At 34.1% G+C, this 21,116-nt stretch overlaps 1 protein-coding gene across 1 annotated transcript; it reads left to right on the top strand.

Moving 5' to 3' along the window:
• The first annotated feature begins 187 nt into the window (after positions 1-187).
• LOC144437811 (uncharacterized) lies at positions 188-20,885 on the top strand. Its single transcript, XM_078126837.1, has 15 exons — positions 188-553; positions 8,277-8,485; positions 11,832-11,930; positions 12,739-12,879; positions 13,200-13,344; positions 14,299-14,389; positions 14,877-14,959; positions 15,705-15,876; positions 16,034-16,151; positions 16,671-16,785; positions 17,343-17,528; positions 18,105-18,227; positions 18,768-18,952; positions 19,366-19,467; positions 19,792-20,885. The coding sequence occupies exons 1-15, from the start codon at positions 392-394 to the stop codon at positions 19,913-19,915; spliced, it is 2,055 nt and encodes a 684-aa protein (XP_077982963.1). The 5' UTR covers positions 188-391; the 3' UTR covers positions 19,916-20,885.
• Positions 20,886-21,116: the final 231 nt, after the last annotated feature.

Genomic DNA, 21,116 nt, shown 5'->3' with positions numbered 1-21,116 from the left:
GTAAATCAACGTTCTAGTCTTTGAACCATATAAAATTTAACGCATCAGTGAATGGAATGTGTATCTATTTATTCTACAAAATTTCCATCGTACCCTCTATGATAGTAGTTTGTTCACGCCAATTACCACAACATGCACATGTCATAAACTTTCAATCGATGGGTCGTTCTCCGCTCTGGAGATTTCCGTGAAGTTTGTGACGGTTACCCAGGTCCATTGCCCTGTATATCTGAGTATTTTACCCGTCCGTGAACAAATCAAGATGCTACAGGATCTGTAAATCCTCCGTCGGAGTGACAGAGGGACCAGACACCGCTGAGTGGCTTCGCTGCGTATCACAGTTAATGAGCTGACTGTAACGAACTGTGATCTGATTATACAAACATTGGAAATGGCCACGATTCTTGAAGGACAGGGCCATAATGGGGCTTCGGAGGTACCAAGGCTATGGCATTTCGGCAGAGGACGGAAACCTTTCACAGAAAACAGCGTGGAGTTTGATCGACAACTTGACCATTTGTCGGTGTGGCTTGAGGGATGGTCCCATGAGCAGGTAAGTGTGTAACAACAATACCAAACTTTGTTTGATACAAATGTACTATTTTGGCTGCGGTGTATATTATTTACACCTTGAAACATTAAAAACTTGTTGTGTGCAAGTCGTAAACCAAAAAATACTGTGCATTATTTTAAGTATATTGAAAAAAAGAGCCATTTAACCAACTGAGCCGATCAGACCAATGTATTATACAAACTAATCAGCAAACTACAATAACAAATACTATTGAGTAAACAAAAGACAACCAAATCAGTTTACCATGAGTTTACTAATATTGAGAAAATAAATAAGATTACAAGATATTTAGAAATAATATTGACACTATGTCATATGTCATATAATTAATCCTAAACTGTTATAATTTATGTCTTAATAGGTTAAGATATTTAAATCTTGGCAAAATAATACAACTATTAATGTTGCTGCAACCAACTGTTTATACAATGTGAAATTTTCATAATATATTTACTGTTTGTTCAGATAGAATTATCACTCGTTAGCACAAAATACATATTGACAGTCATTTTTCAAAAAAAATTGCAGAAATCCAGTAACTGAAAAAGTGTGGGATAAGATAAAACTGGTTTCTAAAAAAACATTTGGGGGGTATAAAATGTGAATGAAAGAGCTTTACATACCTTACCACCCTTAACTCTGCATTAGTATTTAGCTGTTCCCTTTCAACAGTATCATATGAAGAGCTTTTAGTATTATTACCATTAAAAGTACATGTATAATTAGCATACCTACTCAAAATTAGCTGCTAACAAAAAGCTCAACTGTTAATCAAATATTTGGATTGGATTGGATTCAATCATCAGTGACATAATTATTTCAATTAAAAATAAAATTACATCATTTAGTTGTGAATGTATTATTTTTATTAAGTGCTGAGATCTGTATTAATATCTATTAACTTAAGAATTTTGCTTGGAGCAGGAATCAGTTAATAGTGAATTTTTTTAGATGTAAAACTAGGAGAAATAATGAAAGTCTTGAATTTATGGAATATATCAATTCATGAACAGCACAGCAGTCTCCCGCGAAAGTGCGAAAGTTTACGGTGAGTCAGTCACTATGGCATTTATGAGGACACCCAGGGGGATGAATTTCCACACAATTTGAGATTGAAGTGAAACCCATTTTCTGATACATAAAGTTTTGAACAACAGAGTGACATAAATGACATCACATAAAAATGACGTTTATCAGCAAAATATATATTAGATAAAAGTGACATGCTATTCTTAATTCTGTTCAATTACATGTAAACCTTGTTATCTCTGCATGGAAACAAAACTCCCAAAGAGTTGACTATTTTTGCAGAGACATGCTAGATAAAATACCAGCTAGCTTTGAAGTTATTAAAGCACTGTTTTCTTAGTTTGCATTTAATGTGTATATTCCAGAGTCCAAGCAAATATAATACAATGAATGCTCACCAATTAAGTTACATTTCGTGGTATCCAAGGAAATTATGTACCTCATTAGATATTGTGACATAGCAAAACCATTCATTAGTATTCAGATACACAGAGTGATATTAACATTCATCATGCACATTTATGATTTGTCATGTAACAAAAGGTCAGAAAGGTCATCATGTTATGTCAATTTGAATATTAAGATTTAGCAATATCAAAAAGACGCATTGAAATTTCCACAAATGAATGTTCACGAACTCTTGGTTCATACAGATGTAGGGATATGAATGAAAATTTCTGCTCAAAGAGGTAAAAAATTTGGAAGCAACTGATTTATCCCAAATGTCTGTCTCAGTATAATATTGCAATGATCTTTGGTCAAAGTGAGTAGTGTTGGTTTCAGCAACACTTGCATAAATAAGTTACTTCCAATAATTAATTCATCATAAAAAGTGACAGCTGTTTCTAGTCTGCTGATTTTCTCATGTCTGTTCTGTTTTCTTGGTATTTGTTTCGGATAAGGATTAAGATCAAGGTGTGACAAATACTCATTTGGTAGAGCCACTGTCCCTCTGTTGCAGAGCTATAGAAAAAGTTTGGTCCAGAACGAAAGAATAATCCTAGCTACATGTAATCCTTATGACTTCACTGATAAAAAGATTATACTATGTGTGAACCTGTGATTATTGAAACATTTAGATGTTATCCCTCAATACATTTCTTTGTTCAGCCAAGGAAAATATGAGTTGACCTACATGTAAGAGTAAGAGGGTCTTTTTCACTACAAGTCGCTAGATGAGTAGTGACAACCCTTGGGTCATGAGTATCTTCTGGCTGAATAAAGAAAAATGTTGGAGAATAACATAATTATACCAGTGCCAATAATATCAAAGAAAAATCGTGGAAAGTAATGACAATTTTGAACATTTTCACTTATATTTGGTACACAGCAGAACCAGTGACGTAGACACACGTTGTTGTGACATAGATGCACGTTGTCTCGACGTAGAATGATCAGAGTGTATATTCCTTATTTTATGTTCAACTAAGCTCGTGTATGGTATAAAATGCCCTTTAATTAAACATGTCCATGGAAAAACACCACGATAACACATGACATAGGCAGGTACCAGTAAAGCTAATAGATGAATAAGTAACATTTTTTCCCCATGGCAACACTCGCCGGAAATGAACAAAACAAAACACGAACGAACTATATGAAAAATGAGAGCCAAGTGTCATCACACTCTTGCCAAATTACAACTGTGGTGTGTACCTAAAGTTCTTTGGATAATTCTTAAAATTACCATTACATATATACAATGAGTAACACTGAAGTAAAGCACTTTCTCTATGTGCTACACTAGTTTATAACATTGATATCAAGTGTGAAAGTTTACCGTATCAATTGGTTTATTTACAAGCCTAGCATGTAGCATGTGGCCTTTGTAATGTGGTCAATTAACAAATGAAACAGTATACTATTACACTTGATATGGATGCTATACACAATTGTGGTACATACCGAAAACACTTTTACTTTGGTGTTATGGGTTGTATGTAGTAATTGAAATCCATTCCCCAACTTGCAATTTGTATACCTGCATATAAGTTACCATAGTAACAGTAGCTTACTACAATAGTATTGTGTACACACATATGCATGCATCGTTTTACAGCAACAAAACAACCAGTGGGAGTTTTAATGACCTGTATATAGCCGTCCGTTGTTATTTCATGGATATCCAGCCATTATGCCATTCCACATGTATATTGTATTACAACACAGAATGGGAACTAAAAGACCGTAATGATCTAACACACCCTCTATAGTAGTCTATGCAGTTTGCATTTTGTCAATTGTTAACAGACAAACGTATATCAATCATCTCTGACAGTGCTTAGGGAGTCCCACTATTTAATACCTCAGCCTCAGTACAACAGTCAAAGTATTGTCTCCTTAGGCAATTAAGAAGTTTGAACTTTGTTGTCGGGAGTTGAAATTTAGCCAATTCCAAGGGTTGAGTTAATAATAAAAAATCTCGTCTTTTGGGCATTTTTATTATGAAAACTTTATTATGGACTCACTGGAAGTCCGGTGAATAAGAAAATCACACAACACAACACCACTTATAGATTACCCAGTGTTAAAACATACAAACAATAAAACAGTACAATGGGTAGTAAAAAGTCAATGTACAAATCTTCAGTGGGTGTGTGTGAAGCCCTAAAAAATGCCTATCACAAAACATGCATTGCTATGGAAGAACAGTGAGGACAGCGACTGTGACTTGAAAACTGCGACCTTTAAAACTGTGACTTAATTGTTATATTGTACGTTAGTATTTTTTATGGGTGCTTTCAAGATACAGCCTGTTAGCAATCCCATAGATGGCATTTCCTATGAAAATGGCTAACGGTTCTTGATAACGTAAGCTAACAGTTGCGTGCATACTCAGGATATGACTCGCCGAATAAAAAGCAGGATGGCTGCCGTCTGCATCATCCAACTCGTTTCATAAGTGAATGTAAATTTGAGTGTAGTACGCATAACATAGTCATTTTATTGTTTACTTTTGACTACCGACTACTATTGTTTACCTCGAAAGACCAAAACATACATGTATACTGAAGTTGAAGTTAAGTCACAGATCACTTCAACAAGAGTACGAACAGTGCGATAAATAGTTCACTGAGTTGTAATAAAGAAAGCTTTTCGAGGCTTCCTCGTGTCCTCACAAAACTGCAGTGGTATATTCGAATTGACTAACTCGCCCTTGTCGACAACATAAATACCCAAATCTCTAGTATTATGAGAAAACTTTTGATTCTAATGAACCGCCATCAAGGCTGACAAGTCGCAAGTGGCAGTTGTAAGTCGCAGGTCGCAGTTTTGTAATTATCAGGTCACAAGTTGCTGTCCACACCAGTCTTCCATATATTGTAAACACTATTATTATACAAGATGTTTCAGTGTTGTGTTTTCCACTATAATGGATGGGCACCTCATTGACAGAGAGAAGAAAATCACATAAAATTGTGAACATTTTCAGTACATGTACATGTGCATGTAAAAATAATATTGAAAGAATACCAGTGTTGTAAAGCAGACTCATGCCATATTTGTGTACAATGTACATGCAATGGCCAACACTATAGTTTTGTATTGGAGTATGTGTGTATGACAGACTACCTTTTTGTACCACTGTCAACATGCATTTTGGTACCATTTTCAACTCATTTGGGGCAAGAGTCCTGTACTGTATACTTTTGTATTTGTATTTGCATCATAGTCTGTAAGCCTGGATTACAATACTGCCAACTTGCATTATTTAGACTCAGACTACATTTTACTACCATTTTCAACTTGTATAAATCCAGACTACATTTTAGTACTATTTTCTACATATTTTGACCAAGACTATAATTTACTGGGTGCACACTACCATTTACAGCTTGCATAGACCCAGCCAGACTATGCATACTGTATATGCATCACTGTTTCACATTATAGTCTTTTCCTGTGCTATCAAAACTAAGTATGTGGGGGTTTGCCCAGCAAACTGTCTACAGCTATTGATTGAGAACATTCTGGTCTATCAAGCATGACTTCATCTTAGCATGAGTCACTGAGGTCCCATGAGTACATTAATTTGGTGTTCAAATATTGTTAAAATGAAGTGGAATCAACTATTAAGGTAAAAGTTGAAAAATGAATGGAGTTACATCAATTTTGTAAATTGGATAATGTATGAGGACAAAGAATCAATGGTCTGTGAATGTCCTCAGATAGGTAATAGCTTGGTTGTCATAGTAACTGTAAGTGATACCATGATACATTTGACTGGCCATCCATTGGTGTGTAAAGAACATACCCAGTGTAGTAGGATATACTATAGTTAGGAATAGAAATGTATATGTATGTCATTCATATGGAATGTGGTAGAGATTTGGAGTAAGTTTTCACATACTTTTATAGTACTGTTGACACTAAAATGGTAAAAATTTATGTATCCAAGAGAGTGACATCATACATTAACCCAAAGATTTGATCAATTATTTTGCAGCAATTAATGCACAGACATTTGATTCTGAAATTCTAGAATGGCATTGTTTTGAAAAACCTCACAAATAATGTCAGTTTCCCTTCAAACTTCTGTAAAGAACAGAAAAGTTTCATTTTAACAAAGTACATGTAAGTGTCTACGTCATTGTATCTCTTGCTCTGTTTGTTTTTATGAAGATGAAGTTTTATTTTGGCACTGATAACATAACAAGGTAGTGTGACTTGTGAAAATGGCTCACTAATTCTACCACAGTGTATATATATGTAAATATTTACTTTGTCCCACTTTGTGTTAGTATTAAAGCCTGGAATACTATTGGTACCAAGCAATAATGTTATCTTGGTACAATTACAATAATCGGTATGAGCCCCAAAATTATTAACACTAATAAAATTATTTGCTGATGCTAAGAATCCCAAATCCCTTGAATACCCTAAATATTGTGTACACCGTTTTCTTCCATACCACATATGTAGTGAGTCTTTTTGTAAAAAAAACATCAACTTCTATTAAAATAGCCCAGTTTGTTGTTGCTATGACAACATAATGTTTTGGAGCCAAACAGCATTGTCTATCACTTTAAATATTGTCTCTTTGCTAACATTTGAAAGGAATTCATACAATTTTGTTGTTTTTGCTATTCAGAAAATGTCTTCCTTCGCCTGAAATTTCTATGAACCTGCTTCACACCTACCTGTGTGTACGTTCCATTGTACGTCGCAGGTCAAAGAAGTGTTCTATGTATTATTACATTGTAATTAGTTTTGCCTGTGTCCTCCCCCACTCCCACCCCCTCCTCTCACCCCATCTTCAATTTCTGTAAAACAGAAGTTAGAATTTCAACTTATCTGTAGTCAGTCATTATGTGAATCTACCATAATTGCAAAATGGCAAGTACATTGCTGTATAGGTCAGTATCGTAGTTGTTGTAATTTTACCCTGGGTCTTCAACAAATTAACTGACTTTTGATTATATCGGAGAAATGAAATCATATTGTGCTCAGTGTAGACGTATTGATCAGGATGTGTAGAAATAGTACTGGTACAGGAAATTATATTTATAAGTATGTGTTCACAGTACAGTATGTAGCTGTGCTGAAAAGAACTCTGCAGAAGCCATACTATTACTAGAACAGGAAATTGTTTGCACTGTGTTACGTGTGTATGTGATTTGTGATGAAAAAAAATAATGAAAAATAATATTGTGAGTTGTTAAAATGTACTTGGCATGATAGTTCAACAAATTATGGTTATTAAATTTAGACAAATTATATGAATTATGCTGTTATTACCTTTCTGTTACTAGGCACCCCCCACCAAAAAAACAAACAAACGAAAAACTAGCAAAAACTATGCAATTATAGTAGTACCTGATGTGTAATATATTGAGTCTTCCTGTGAAATTAACATGTACACCTGGATATTAGTGTAAAACTATAAGACATTTTATGGCTCATTTCAAATGTGATTAAGAGAAGGAAGGAAACGCCACATTTCCTTTCATATGTTCTGGCTTCTAAGAATAAGAGCAGTGAAGCGTGTACATTTGTACGTCAGTAACTTACAAGTGTAATACTGAGGTTCATGAATTCAGACAAGCTTTGTGACAAGTGTTGAATAGAGTGTTTTTCAGGAGCAGTCTTTGTTGTAAGTGCGTTTATATATTGGTTGATTCAGTCAAAGTGTAATAAGAAATTGAAAAATCAACAAGTTCTAATGTGTTAGAGAAGGAGATTAAACAATAAATGGGGAGAAGAAAGATGTGTGTGATGAGGTTTTATACGTAGAGTTGTTCATGACTGAAGCCCTAAAGTATGTGATGCCCTAAAAGTGTATGATGCCCTAAAAGCGTGTGATGCCCTAAAAGTACATGATGCCAAGTATCATATTTCTATGTATGATAACTGCTTTAACACCAACAATTTTAATGGTACAGATCTTAAAATAAATATAAAACAATAAAAAATTCATTTACTCTAAAACAATATCTAATGATATATGCAAATGTATTAAATTATGAAACTTTCAAAAGAAAAATATGTAACCACGATATTATTCTGCCAGTTTTGAGGATATTAACGAATAACTGCATGAGGTCCAGGTCCATCGTAGGTGAATCAAATCATCACATGTATGTCTCTAATTTATCACTCCAAAGTGACTGTATTTCACTATCATTATCTGATATAATTTTTCTCAAAATGTTTTGTTGTTTTTCATTTTTAGAGATGTAAAGTTCTTGAAGGGTTATTGATAAGAAGTAATTACAACCAGGTTCAGTTTTTATGGACCACACTTCAACCAGCACTACACAGAGACTTTATGTATTCCTCCAAACAAAATTTCCCAGAAAATAAATTTACACCCATCAGTACGCACAGTAGCAGGGAGAAGAAACAGAAGAAAACAAAGAAAAAATTTCACAGAATTAAAAGGTTGGTATATTTTCTTGATCATGATAGTGATAAGGTTATGGTAAAGTCTACAGGCATTTGTTTAAATTTGACAGGGTCATCTCATATTTTTTAACATACTTTGTCATCAAATTTTGCATCAAATTCATGTATTTAAATTTCAGTAATGGTTGTGATATCAAACCTCATCAAAAAAAAGACCACGCAGCATCAATATTGATGTTCACTCAAATGATTCCAATTCATCTTCAGTTCATACATTTTGGGTTTAGGTGTAGTAACAAAATTAGAATTTTTAATTCATGTACCGATATGATGTACATTTGCACTTTGCTCATCTACCAAGACAAATGCCATATTGAAATGCATGTGTACAGAGTGAGAGCCAAAAACTGCCCACATGACTGGACTCTAGGCGTTATAGATAATACCAGTCATCAGAAACATTGACTAGCCTACCTGCAGACTTGAAGGGCTATCACAACCACACTACTAAATATTCTGCTGTCCTAACTGACATTCTGATTGATTTTTTTTTTGGAAGGACAGCGAAAATTCCAAAACTCAAAATGTCAGTTAGCATAGTGCAATAGTGTAGTAGCAATAGTCCTTCAAGTCTACAGGTAGGCTAAACATTGACAAACCAAATAACCGAGTCTTTTCGATTAGTTGAACTATTAATAGATTGGTCAAATAACACTATTACATTAAATAAACCTCACACATGTGTTAAAAGCATTAACATCTTTTCACCAAATGTAGACTGTAAATGTTGCAAACGTCTGTAAATTTATCCTTCAAATGCTTAGTAGAATGGTAACAAATTCAAGCTGAAACTTGTCAGCATACTCGGCCTTTAGATGCACAAATCTGTGGGTTTTGTAAAATTATCAAAACCCAAAATCTGATACTGAGTATCTGGAGGGCTAGTGTAAATGTTACATCTGTGGCTTTGAAAGACAGATCTTGAGATTTGAAGCCACAGATAGCCTACTACTGCGAGTCGACATTGTATAAAATCTATGTCTTACTTAAAGTAACAAGGTATATACAAAAATGTACATGGCTGTATGCATACCATGGTGTTAGACAACCAAATAAAAGTTTGTAGCCAGGCAATTTAGACAATATTTATTATTCTTTGAGTGGAAAATCAAACAGTACTTTTTCATCAGGTACAAATCTGGTAGTTATGCAGACAATAAATATTTGATATGTGTACTCGTGTATTGTACACCTTTTTGTACCTTTATCAATGCTTCTCAATAGACAAGAGTTCTGGGTCCAGGTCTTTCAAAAAGTTTTTTTTCTTTTCTTTTTTTTGTAGTTTTCAGATTTTAATCAGTGTGTTTTTTGTACAACTTGGCATTTTGTTGTGCTAAATGCAGTTCTCTTCTGTTTAGTATGTTTAATATGACAATGTACTTATGAATAGAAATAAGTATGTCAGGGTAAAAAAAAAACCATCCACCTGAGGAATTGACCTAACTGGAATGTGATAATCTAGGCTGGTATATAGGCCAATGACTTGTCTTTCTGACTGATATACTGTGGACTACTTTTTCAAGCCATATAGTCTTTGGACTAGGCTGGCTATGTTGTTCAATTCCATCTGATAAGTTATTTCCTTACATCATCCTCATCCTTCAGGGGCTTCATTTGGGGCAACAATCAAGATAATACCCCAAATGGTTAATTCAGAGAAGGTTTTATAAGCCAAAAATATAACTTGAAAAATTGAACTAGCCAAAAAACATCCTATATTAATCAGATTTATCAAGGAATTTATTATCTAGTAAAATTTGTAACACTTTACCACATATAAAATAGATCATCACAAAAACTTAAGTTTTAAATATCACCTCATGTGGAAATTTTCACAATTTTCATTTTTTTGAAAAATATTTAAATATAACATCAAAAATATCAAACTCATTTCAAAGAGATAGATGACTCGGCAGACAAGATAGTATGACCAGTATAATTGTAACATTTTGATGTCTCGACAGTCCTATACCTGTACTATGCATAAACTATATATGAATTATCAAGCAAAAAAATTAATTTTTGAAAATTTCCAAAACCCTGTTGACGGTCACAAACAATGTGTAAAAGATCAAATTGTAATGTGAAAGAGACAGATGACTCAGCAGACAAGATTATATGAACAGTAGTATTGTAACACTTGATATCTCAGTTCCCGCACTTAAACATTATATCATATGAAAATTCCAGCAATTCTTTTTCACAAATATAAAGTCTAAAAGATCAAATTGTCATGAGAAAGAGACAGGTGATATTAGACAAGATTGTATGAACAGTGAAGACACATCCATTATACAAATGTCAGTCAATAATGGTTGTCAAAGGATTTTAATCAATGGATCAAAGGTCACCAGTTCCTTTTGTTTGCTCTTCCAATTTATCTGTGAATGAAATAAATGTTTGCCTTTGAATTACTAACAATGACAGTTCCTCCATACTCAGTATTCTATAATGGCCTTCTTACAAATATTAATATACCTTTCATAATTTGTACTAGGGAGTACAGATGTACTAGACACTATAGTCCTTTTAACTGTAGTGAATAATATTAAGCTCCCCCAGCAAGGGGAAGAAGGAGGTAGTTATGACTGTGTGTCTGTGTGTCTGTCTGTCTGTCTGTCTGTTTGTTTGCATTTGTGTCGATCTGTCTGTCTGTCTGCCTGTCTGTCTGTGGACCTAATATTACACCTGGTTTCAGTGGCTAAGAAAGGAGAAGATTTGTCTTTGTGTGACTATAATAATGGTAACATTCTGAACCATATATATGCATAGAAATTAGTGCTAGTATGAAAATGTAATAAATTTTGACATCTCCCCAATATATAATTCCTTGTATAGAATCAAAATTGGAAAAGTGATATTTATGGAATTGATCTACTGTGAGAATACTTAGGCTGCAGTATTTAGAATTCATTTGCACACATTTCACTGATGTTGGGTTTTTTTCTGCAGAAATTAGTACCCAGTGACAATACTTTGCACATTACATGTAGATAAATTTATAACACGTTACCTTGCTAAAATCTTGCAAAACAAGCAATTTCTCTTTTTTGTCAAATTAATTTGTTTAGTAATTTATTACATCACTTTCCATATTAATCATAAATTAAGTTTTGCAATGTCATCGTACGTTTTAAGATTTATTTATAAATGATATCATTTAGTTTTAGTATTTTACAATTAAGTTAAGACTCACAAGTATCTACAAATTAACATTTATTCTCTTGATTCAGGTACTTGTTCTATCAGTGTGCAAGAGTCAAGTTTAAAAACAAAACAGGACATAAATGACTAAAACTGACTTTTGTTTGATGTTTTGCAGTGCCTATATTCAACACAGAACTGATGTGATGGAGTGCAATACAGCTGAACCTAAGCCAAAAATGCATAGAGAAGAAGAACCACTTTCAGACCATATACTGTAAGTATGGAATAGATTCATTAAAACTATCAAACTTATGTACAGGCAGTCCTATACCAACACTATGTGTAGTAGCGGAAGCATGGCGAGAAATAGAGCAGAGTTATGTATTGTCCCAGATTTGAGTTGAATAATACTAGCACTACAGAAGGCAACATTTTGAGAACAGATCAAACAGCATTACTCATAGTTACAGAAGTATGTCTGTTTTAAAAAGTCACTCACCTTTATGTATTGCAGATGTTTTTCAATTTACTACAAATGTATATCTTATTCACATCAATTTATCTCTCAGTAACAAGGGGAGGAAACCTGGTAAAACTTAAATAGATTTCAATGCTATAATTTTAGCAGGGAACCCCAGTTAAAAAATGGGGACTTTGGTAGATTTTACCAACTGTACATGCGTTTATCACTCGTAACAACACTATAAGTCAAATTTACCCACTTTTACCCAACCTTTATCCTACCTGTGACCCACCTAACTACCATCTCTGTCAAGGGATACTACAAGACAAAGTGAAACTTTTGACTGTTTACAGCCCCAGGGGAGAGATCACCGTGGGTGAATTAAGTAAAAGGTGTCACTTTGTCTCATACTCACAACATTACACATCCTCTGCTAAAGATTTACCCCAGTGGAAAGATATGACTTTTCGTATAGTGCAAATCCATTATGTCTACAATTAAATATCCCTGGTATATGTGCATTATCCATACTTTACAGTGTATACATAAAGTCTAACTAAAAACAAGTACAACTCCAGATATAATAGGCTTTTTAACTTTGACATTTTTTCAATCACAGTAATTACAAATCAAGATGGACAGAAGTCTTGAGAAATACCGGAAAATTACCAGTCTTGCCAAAGAAACCAACTTCACCAAAAAGTCGGATAAGTTCTCCTCGTTCACTTACAAAGTCCAAGTCAGCCCCATTATTAGCCAGGTAAGTTATTAGCAGAGGTGAACTATTTACTAAGTTTACATGAATGAATGTTACATTGGTTATTACCAAGGCATTTGATGGTACTTGTAAGAGTAATGAGATGTCCATGAGGGAAGAGGGAGTAAATGAGTGAGAGTGGGGGAAGGGGGGAACAATATTGAGATGTCATAATTACAGGTATATTTTACGTACAAGAACTGTAAATATTCATTTTAATGCTGAAACTAAAACTACCTGGGAATATCAGTAAACAAATCATTCCTATTGAACATATATTTATTGTTATTTACCTGTTTGTTTGTTTGTTATTATTGTCACAGGTCACTTAGTCTTCCTCCTCTACGACGTCATTTACAAAGTGAAAGTCCACGCGATGGTAAACTAATTTATGAACCAGTGGTTGAAGATGAACGACTTATGAAGTCTATGAGTAGTATTGAGATTACAAGGGGAAAGAAATCACCAGTAAGTACATATATCTGGTATATAGCCTGTTTAAAGTTACCCTTCACAAGCTGTGTTTAATTACAACCTGTGAAAAAACACCAGTGCATTTGATTGTTCATGGTAAGCAGGAATGAGAGACAAGGTTCATGCAAAGACATACAATATAATTAGTGGCTGTATCTTATCAAAGCATAAAGGAGCTGGGATCTCACGACTCTGTTTACTGATAGAATGCTATACATTATAATGTACAACTGTTAGTGTTACATTTATTATTTCCACAGATATAAGACATACAGATAAAAGCATTGCCTAAAACCTACATCATAGGCACCCTCTGTTGTTTTTGTATCATTTATTTTGCTGTTTTACCAAATTTTGTCCTTGTGTGAAGTCTTTTCTAAGCTCAGTTCATTCAATCAAAGACACTGGTGTTTTTTACATGTTTGTACTACAGCACAGAAACCAATAAGAAACTGTATATTCTGCACTAAGATAGTAAGATAACAATTTCTTGCTACATTTTGTGTTAAATGAATTAAACCATATAAACATACTACAACTAGATGCAGACATGCTAGCACCAATGTTTTGATGTCTGCATTTTATGTCTGCATAGTGGCACCTCAGTTCATTTCATTTAGACAAAATGTAACAAGAAAGTGTTGCAAGATTGTTAAACTGTAGCATGTACAGTTTCTTATTGGTTTTTATGCAGTTGTGTCAAAACAGGTCTGGTGAACGGTCACTTGAAATGGGCTGTATTCAACACAAAACTATTCAATGAAAAGTACTTGTATTATGGGATATGCTAACTAAAACTTTTGACAGCCGACTAAATCAGACGATAAGAGTCAACTACAAAATTTGTTTTCAACTAAAACGATAAATGTCAAATCCATTTACTTGAATCAGTTGTTTACATGTAAGTACAGAATAAAAGGGTTGGTTCTCTTACATTAATTACAACAGGTTATCAAAGGACCAGAAGACCAACTTTCTGTTCATAAACTCCCTCCTGAAGGCTTGCAGTTGTATCACTGGTTTGAAGATTGCTGGAGTGGTAAGTCGAAATTTTGTCACATCTGGTTACCATGACAACTGACAATATATGACCTCTAGTTGTGACCTCTAGTTACTATGGTGATGCATTGCAATGGCAAGTTCTAATGTACAAGTACTGAACTGTTGTTAAGACTGACAGATTTGTTTTGTTTAAGCTCCTCCTTTGTGTCGTTCGCACGATGTAAGTGAAGCGTAAAAGTGACAAACATTTCAGATTTCAGTCTATTCCTAAATGTGATCTGAATGATGTTATAGTAAACTAAGACTTTGCTCTCTATTCTCGTTTTTATATTGTCCAAGAATTTTCTGTGCAATGTTTTTGCCCTAGAATTGATATTCATACATAACATGATATGCAAATTAAGTGTTCTAGTATGATACTACAGAATTATATTATCACATAAACTATAATCACATGATATGCAAATTAAGTGTTCTAATACTACAGAATAAACCACACTCATAATATGAGGTATTTTTTTCAGACGTTCAAAGGAATGAGTTTCTTCACAAAATGATGAGAAAGTTAGATTCCAGACAGATGTACTTCATTTCAAGCTACCTCTCAGTAAGTATTTTTCACTTTTTGATCAGTTTTCACCAGCTAACAAAAGTTTTCACCAGCTGATTAGTTTTCACCAGCTGACAATAGTTTTCACCTTCTGGTCAGTTTTTACCTGCAGAACAGTGATATCCATGGACTCATCCAGACTTAACACACATATGACGCAAGTCATAGTGTAGGGAAAGTGTTGCCTGAATGATTTAATTTCATTAGTGCAATCTGAACATGTAAGCCAACTTGATTAACACTAAGTTGTTGATTATGTATCCTGATTCATGGTGGGCAATGAGTTCTACATTTTACCCTAGTACAGCTGAAGGCTTCAAATGCCATTTTGCAAAAATTACATTGAGCAAATGTTTCATATATTTTCCTAAAAATAGTAATGATCATGAACCCCTGAAATCACATCACAAGTATTCCCTACTTTTACTACCTTATACTATGCTAGCAAGGTCATTACTATGTTTATGTCAATGGCTAATTGTTGGTAAACCTTTTGTTTGTAAGCATATGCAAATGCAGAATGCAGTCTAAAAACAGTATTACATTAAAGTAAAAGTGATGTACAGTACATGCCATGACTGAAGTACACTAACTCGAATGTTGTAATTCATATGTTTATTTCAATGCTGTATTTGACACATGAAATAATTTGATGTATTCAAGTACTCATGTCCTAGAATGTGCTACGTAAAGAATTTGACTTCCTGCCAGAAATGTCATCGGTTTCTATTTTATTTTTCAGTTGAAACAGTACAGAGACTTCATAGCACTGCTACCAGAATATCTTGCACTGAGGGTATTGCATTGTTTGTCACCCAAGGAACTGCTAGTTGCTTGTCAAGTTAGTAGAATATGGCAAAGACTGGCTAACTGTGATGAGATCTGGAAAGCTAAATGTGATGAAGTTGAAATAGGTGAGTTAATTCAGATTGTGGTGAGTTATGGAAAGCTAAATGAGTCAATAATACTTGTGTCATCCATCATAGTCTGTTGTGTATCAATTCCTTCACAGCATGTTTATCCTCATATTTTCATTCCAAATGAACATACTTCCCAATGTTAATTTTCCAGAGGTGCCAGTGACTGCCAATATGAAGTGGAAAAATGTCTACAAGGATAACATGTATCTGAAATTAAACTGGGAGCTTGGTCACTTCAAGGAAGTAGAGGTGAAAGGTCATACAGGAAAGTAAGTCAAGTGCTTTCACCATATACAACTAATCAAAGTCAAATTTTTTTTTATCTTAGTTTTGATTCTACACAAGAATGGTAACTAGGCAGTAGTAATAATTAGTTCTTGTATCGTGACCAGGGGTTCTAATTAGTTACAAGTAATGCTTCGTCTGTTGTGGTGGACTGGATTTGTCAAACTGTCATTGTGTTGGCTTTACCGCTAGGCAGTGTAGTGGCAATGACATGATTGTAGAGGTGATCATTACCACTTTGCCACCCAGCGGTAAAGCCAACAATCAGACAATTGGACAAAGCCTGTTGAATGTGAATGTATGAACAGACAAATGCAGAAGACAACATTATTAATTTGAATAATAAAACAAAAATACAATTATTTGAATTAAAACACACATATACATCTCATATCAAACATTAAAATTAAGAAAACAAAACAGAATTGTGAAACAAAAACACAAAATTTCCATCATTAAATTCATTTTAAAAACCCAATTTTTATTTGTTATCTCTATTGCAGGGTGTTGTCAGTGACTTTTGATGGAAGGCGAATGGCAAGTGGTAGTAAAGACACAACAATTAAGATATGGGATGCCAAGACTGGAAATCAACTCCAAACACTCAAGGGACACTCTGTAAGTCAGCATCCATTGTAAATGTGTTTACTGTGGTTTTAGAGGTAGAAGCTAAGAAATATAGTGAGAACAGAACTTTGATAATAGTTAAAGTGATTTCTTCAAAGGGCCATGTTTCAATCCCTGGTCATCACATTAGTGTTATCCTTAATAAAGATTACATGGGATCATTCTTTTGCTGTGGTTCAACTTTTTCAACAGGTCTGTCATCAAACAATCATATTTCACACCTAGAATTTTTATCCTAATCTAAGGTGAGCCTTTAATGAAATGTATTTTATTCAATCAGGATGAAAGTTAAGTTTTAGATCTGAAATTGCTTTTATTTCACCATTATAACATAAAGTGGTTTTATTTGGTGTTCAAGTATTCATTATGCAGTAACTGATAACACGACAAGTTTGGTTTATAATGTTAGTTTAATTTCACTGAACTAGAATGACTTGGTGGTGTAAGATGAATGAATGACCAAGCTGCCAACCTTTAGTTTGTATATATTGATAGAGACTAGAATATTTTTTTTGTAGTTATATGAAGTTATTTGATTTCATTAACAGAAAGGAGTTTGGTGTCTGAGTTTCTTCACTCGTAATCTTCTCATTAGTGGATCCTACGACTGTACTATCAAAGTCTGGAATTTACGTAAAGGAACGTGTGCCCGTACCTTATTTGGCCATGAGGGCGCTGTTTGGGCTATCGTCAGGAAACAGAACCTATTGGCATCCGCATCTCAAGACAGAACTGTAAGTATTTTATGATACTTTGTTGGTCAGATAATTGTTTTATAAAGTTTACTCTCCTGGAATACAGTTTCTACTGTAGCATTGAACGTGGAATATTTATTGAGTGTTTCTAAGTGTTTTTTACAGATAGGTATGTTATGTTATGTGTTGGTTTTGATTATCAGTCAGTGGTTCTATCATACTTAGTTATTTAAGTATATAGAATTCTGACATGTTTCAATTAATTTCAATACTGACATACAAGTTACTTTACATTCCAGTGATAACTACATAGATATTTGGTGTTGCTATGACAACATACACATTAACATAGTTGACCCAAATATGGTATATGCATTTACCAAAAATTAGTCATTTTCTGCTTTTAACCATTACATGTTAAATTTATACAATTACATATATATCAGTTAGTTTATGTCTTTAGTTCAAAATGTTGGAAAAAACTAACTACGATACATTTATATTCATGATGAATTAGAATCAGAACTTTAGCTATTGTAGTAACATTAATCTATGTATCAGATTATAAAGATACATCAGATCATGTGACTCGTTTCTTTTATGTTTGTATTTCAGGCCAAATTATGGGATATCAGTCGATGTCAGTTACTGCATACATTACGTGGTCATACTCAGGCTGTGTTCTGTATTGATATGGATGACGATTGTCAAATAGTGTTAACTGGATCAGCTGATAGGGTATAGTGATGATTACAATCTATCTAAACCTTCACTCTCTGATACATGCTTTTATTTCTGTTATTTGTATCCGTATGAGTATTTTTATCTGGGCAGATCTTGAGTACTATCACTTCTATGATACAGACAAATGTCAGAAAATGTCTGCAGTTTCAGATAGGGTGGTTGTATATCTTGCAGAAAAGGGGATCAGTGTATCTAGCACCATGTTGTCTGTCAAGAATGTTAGCGACTTTGATACATAGAGAAAGTCAAATTTTGTAAAACATTTACTTTTGAAGTACTTGTAAATTAACTTTGAGCTTAGGTACTTGTGTGTTTTCTGTATTATTGACTTTGATACTTAGGCATTCAGGTCAAATTCAAGTACAGTATTTCAATTCTGAAAGATGTGTGTGAGGGATGCAATTACCAAACAAATGCATACAGTTGAATGTTAGAACTGTTTCATTCTTGTGACATACATTAGAGATTTTTTTTTAAAAAACAGCGTGTTTGAAAATTTCTAACCAGATTTTGTTTTCCTTTCCATGTATTCAGAGTATTAGAATCTGGAGTACAGAGACTGGTAAACATACTAAAATCATCTGGGCCAGTCAAACCACGTCCATTATGGCTCTCAGCTTTCACAAAGGCTTCTTTGCCTGTGCAGTGGGAGAATTGTTGTCGCTATGGAAACTGGAAACAGCTGTCTGTGTTAGAACATTTGAAGAGCATGAAAAGAGGTAAGTGTCAATTTTGTACTTGAACAGTTGATGATTCTTAAATGTACATCAGTCAGCGGAATACTTTGATTACCTTTAATATGCAGAAAAAAAGTACATCCCCAAAATATGTAAACTCAGCTTGTGCCCCTTTAATAGTCATATTCATGATTATGTACCAGGATATCAAAAAATTGACTTTTGCAACAAAAAGCTATTGTTTTGAAATAGTCATCCAAAATCAATGTAACATTCTCTTTTCACTCTGTTTATGAAATTCTTGTATTTAAATCATTTGGCTCAGTATATCAGATCATAGACAGTGGAGGTTTCTTCTCCACTGTCTATGATCAGATGAAATCTTGTACTTACAAAGTATAGATTTTTGTTCTGGGAGGTAAGTTTTAAAATTTTTATGATTTGTATAATTTCAGAATTGAAGCTTTGGAGTTGAGGATGTCAGACCCAGATAAGCCTGAAGGTACTATAGTGAGTGCAGGACAAGATGGAATGGTGAAATACTGGGATATTACAAAGTAGGTGGACATTATGGTATAATGTTGTATCTCATGATAGTCAGATGATAGGACAACCATGACAATGACAGTACCTTTGACAAAACCTGTGGCAGTACCTGTGTCGATATCACCTGTAATATGAATTAACACACACACACACATACACACACACACACACACACACACACACACACACACACACAAACACACACATGCATGCATGCAAATACACACATACACATACACACATACACACACATACACATACACAATAATGAGTGAAATGTTCTTTGCTGGAAACATGAGTTCTCACAACAACGTAACCTTCTGATTTTTTTGCAGGGACAAAAGTCTTCACACATTGAAAGGTCATCACAGTCAAGTAAATGCCATTCATTTTGATGAAACTAAGATAGTCAGTGCATCGTACGACAACAAATGTAAAGTGTGGGACTTCAACACTTAGACGTACAGTACAGATGCTGACCAATCTTACCTGCAGCAATAGCCAATGTTTGAAGTGCGCCCTCAGTGTTGAATTCGATGTTTACTTCCCTGAATTCAATATTCGGTCAATTAGTTGGTGAACTCGGATGAACTTTGCATTATACAGATGAACTTGATAAATGTCTCTACAATGGTTGACTCATATACTACCAAGATGTAGCATACTGAATTTTAGTAATGTTAAGAAGCAATAACTTTGAACTTGAATCTCTGAAAATATAATATGTCTATGTCAGGTGAAAAAGAAAAGGTTGATTGATGCATGTGAACTTGCTTAGAGTCATCATTCAATCAAATATTTTCAAGATGGAGGTAAAAAAAAAATCCATCAAATCTCAGATAAAATTGTCAGAAATAGATTTACAATGTAAATATGTACATTTCAAATTTCTCATATTGTACAGTAGTAGAACCAGCTTCTGTGAAGTATTTTATCGGAAAGAGATTGTAATTTTGGAAATTTGGAATAACAGATTATTGTTGTCTATTTTATCTAATAACAGATGGGATGCATAGAATGCATATGACTAAATATTTTCACAAAAATTTATTTTCACTAAAATAGCAATCGGAATGTTTGGGGGGGGGGAAGTATTTGGAAAGTAGTTGGAATACTTGATTCTCGTGATATTGAAGATTGTGTCTGTTTTTTTCTGTGAACAAAATATCAAACAAACCTGTGTGCTAAGTCAGACTAGAATGTATAAACTGACATTTTATTGAATTGTCAGGAAAAAATGTTACAGGGGGAACACTACTGTTAAAAAATTGTGACTTATATTTTTCGAATTTGGGGAAAAATTGATATTTGCAATAGAGAAGTAAACAAGAGTGATACTTTTCAATCCGAATCTAGTCTCGGTTACCCAGACTCTCGCTGCTGGGAGGTCTCTTCTACGAGACCACCCAGACGAGAATCTGGGGAAACCATCACATAGTACATTTCTTCCAAGTCATAAAACAATGGGCTTACGAACCCTGTTTGTTGTAGTTTAGATGTATGATGCTTGAGAAGCGATAACTTGTCACGAAAGTATCTAAATTGTTTAGTCTACAATGTAGCACATGAAGTATTTCCCAGCATGCACTGCTCTGATCGGTGCTTCCTGAATGGACTCTCACTTGGGGGAGGTCTCATAGGCAGAGCCCCCAGCGGCAAG

The sequence above is a fragment of the Glandiceps talaboti genome, chromosome 7, assembly GCF_964340395.1.
Source record: "Glandiceps talaboti chromosome 7, keGlaTala1.1, whole genome shotgun sequence".
In the NCBI taxonomy this organism is placed as follows: domain Eukaryota; kingdom Metazoa; phylum Hemichordata; class Enteropneusta; family Spengelidae; genus Glandiceps; species Glandiceps talaboti.
Note: the sequence above shows the minus strand (reverse complement) of the source record. Positions and strands in the feature narration are given on the sequence as shown.

What these genes read in the sequence shown, in the direction of transcription:
- LOC144437811 (XM_078126837.1), top strand. Translation starts at nt 392, where the DNA reads ATGGCCACGATTCTTGAAGGACAGGGCCATAATGGGGCTTCGGAGGTA. An exon ending in ATGTGATGAAGTTGAAATAG is followed by an intron (nt 15,877 to 16,033) that starts GTGAGTTAATTC and finishes TTAATTTTCCAG; the next exon opens with AGGTGCCAGTGACTGCCAAT. An exon ending in AAATACTGGGATATTACAAA is followed by an intron (nt 19,468 to 19,791) that starts GTAGGTGGACAT and finishes ATTTTTTTGCAG; the next exon opens with GGACAAAAGTCTTCACACAT.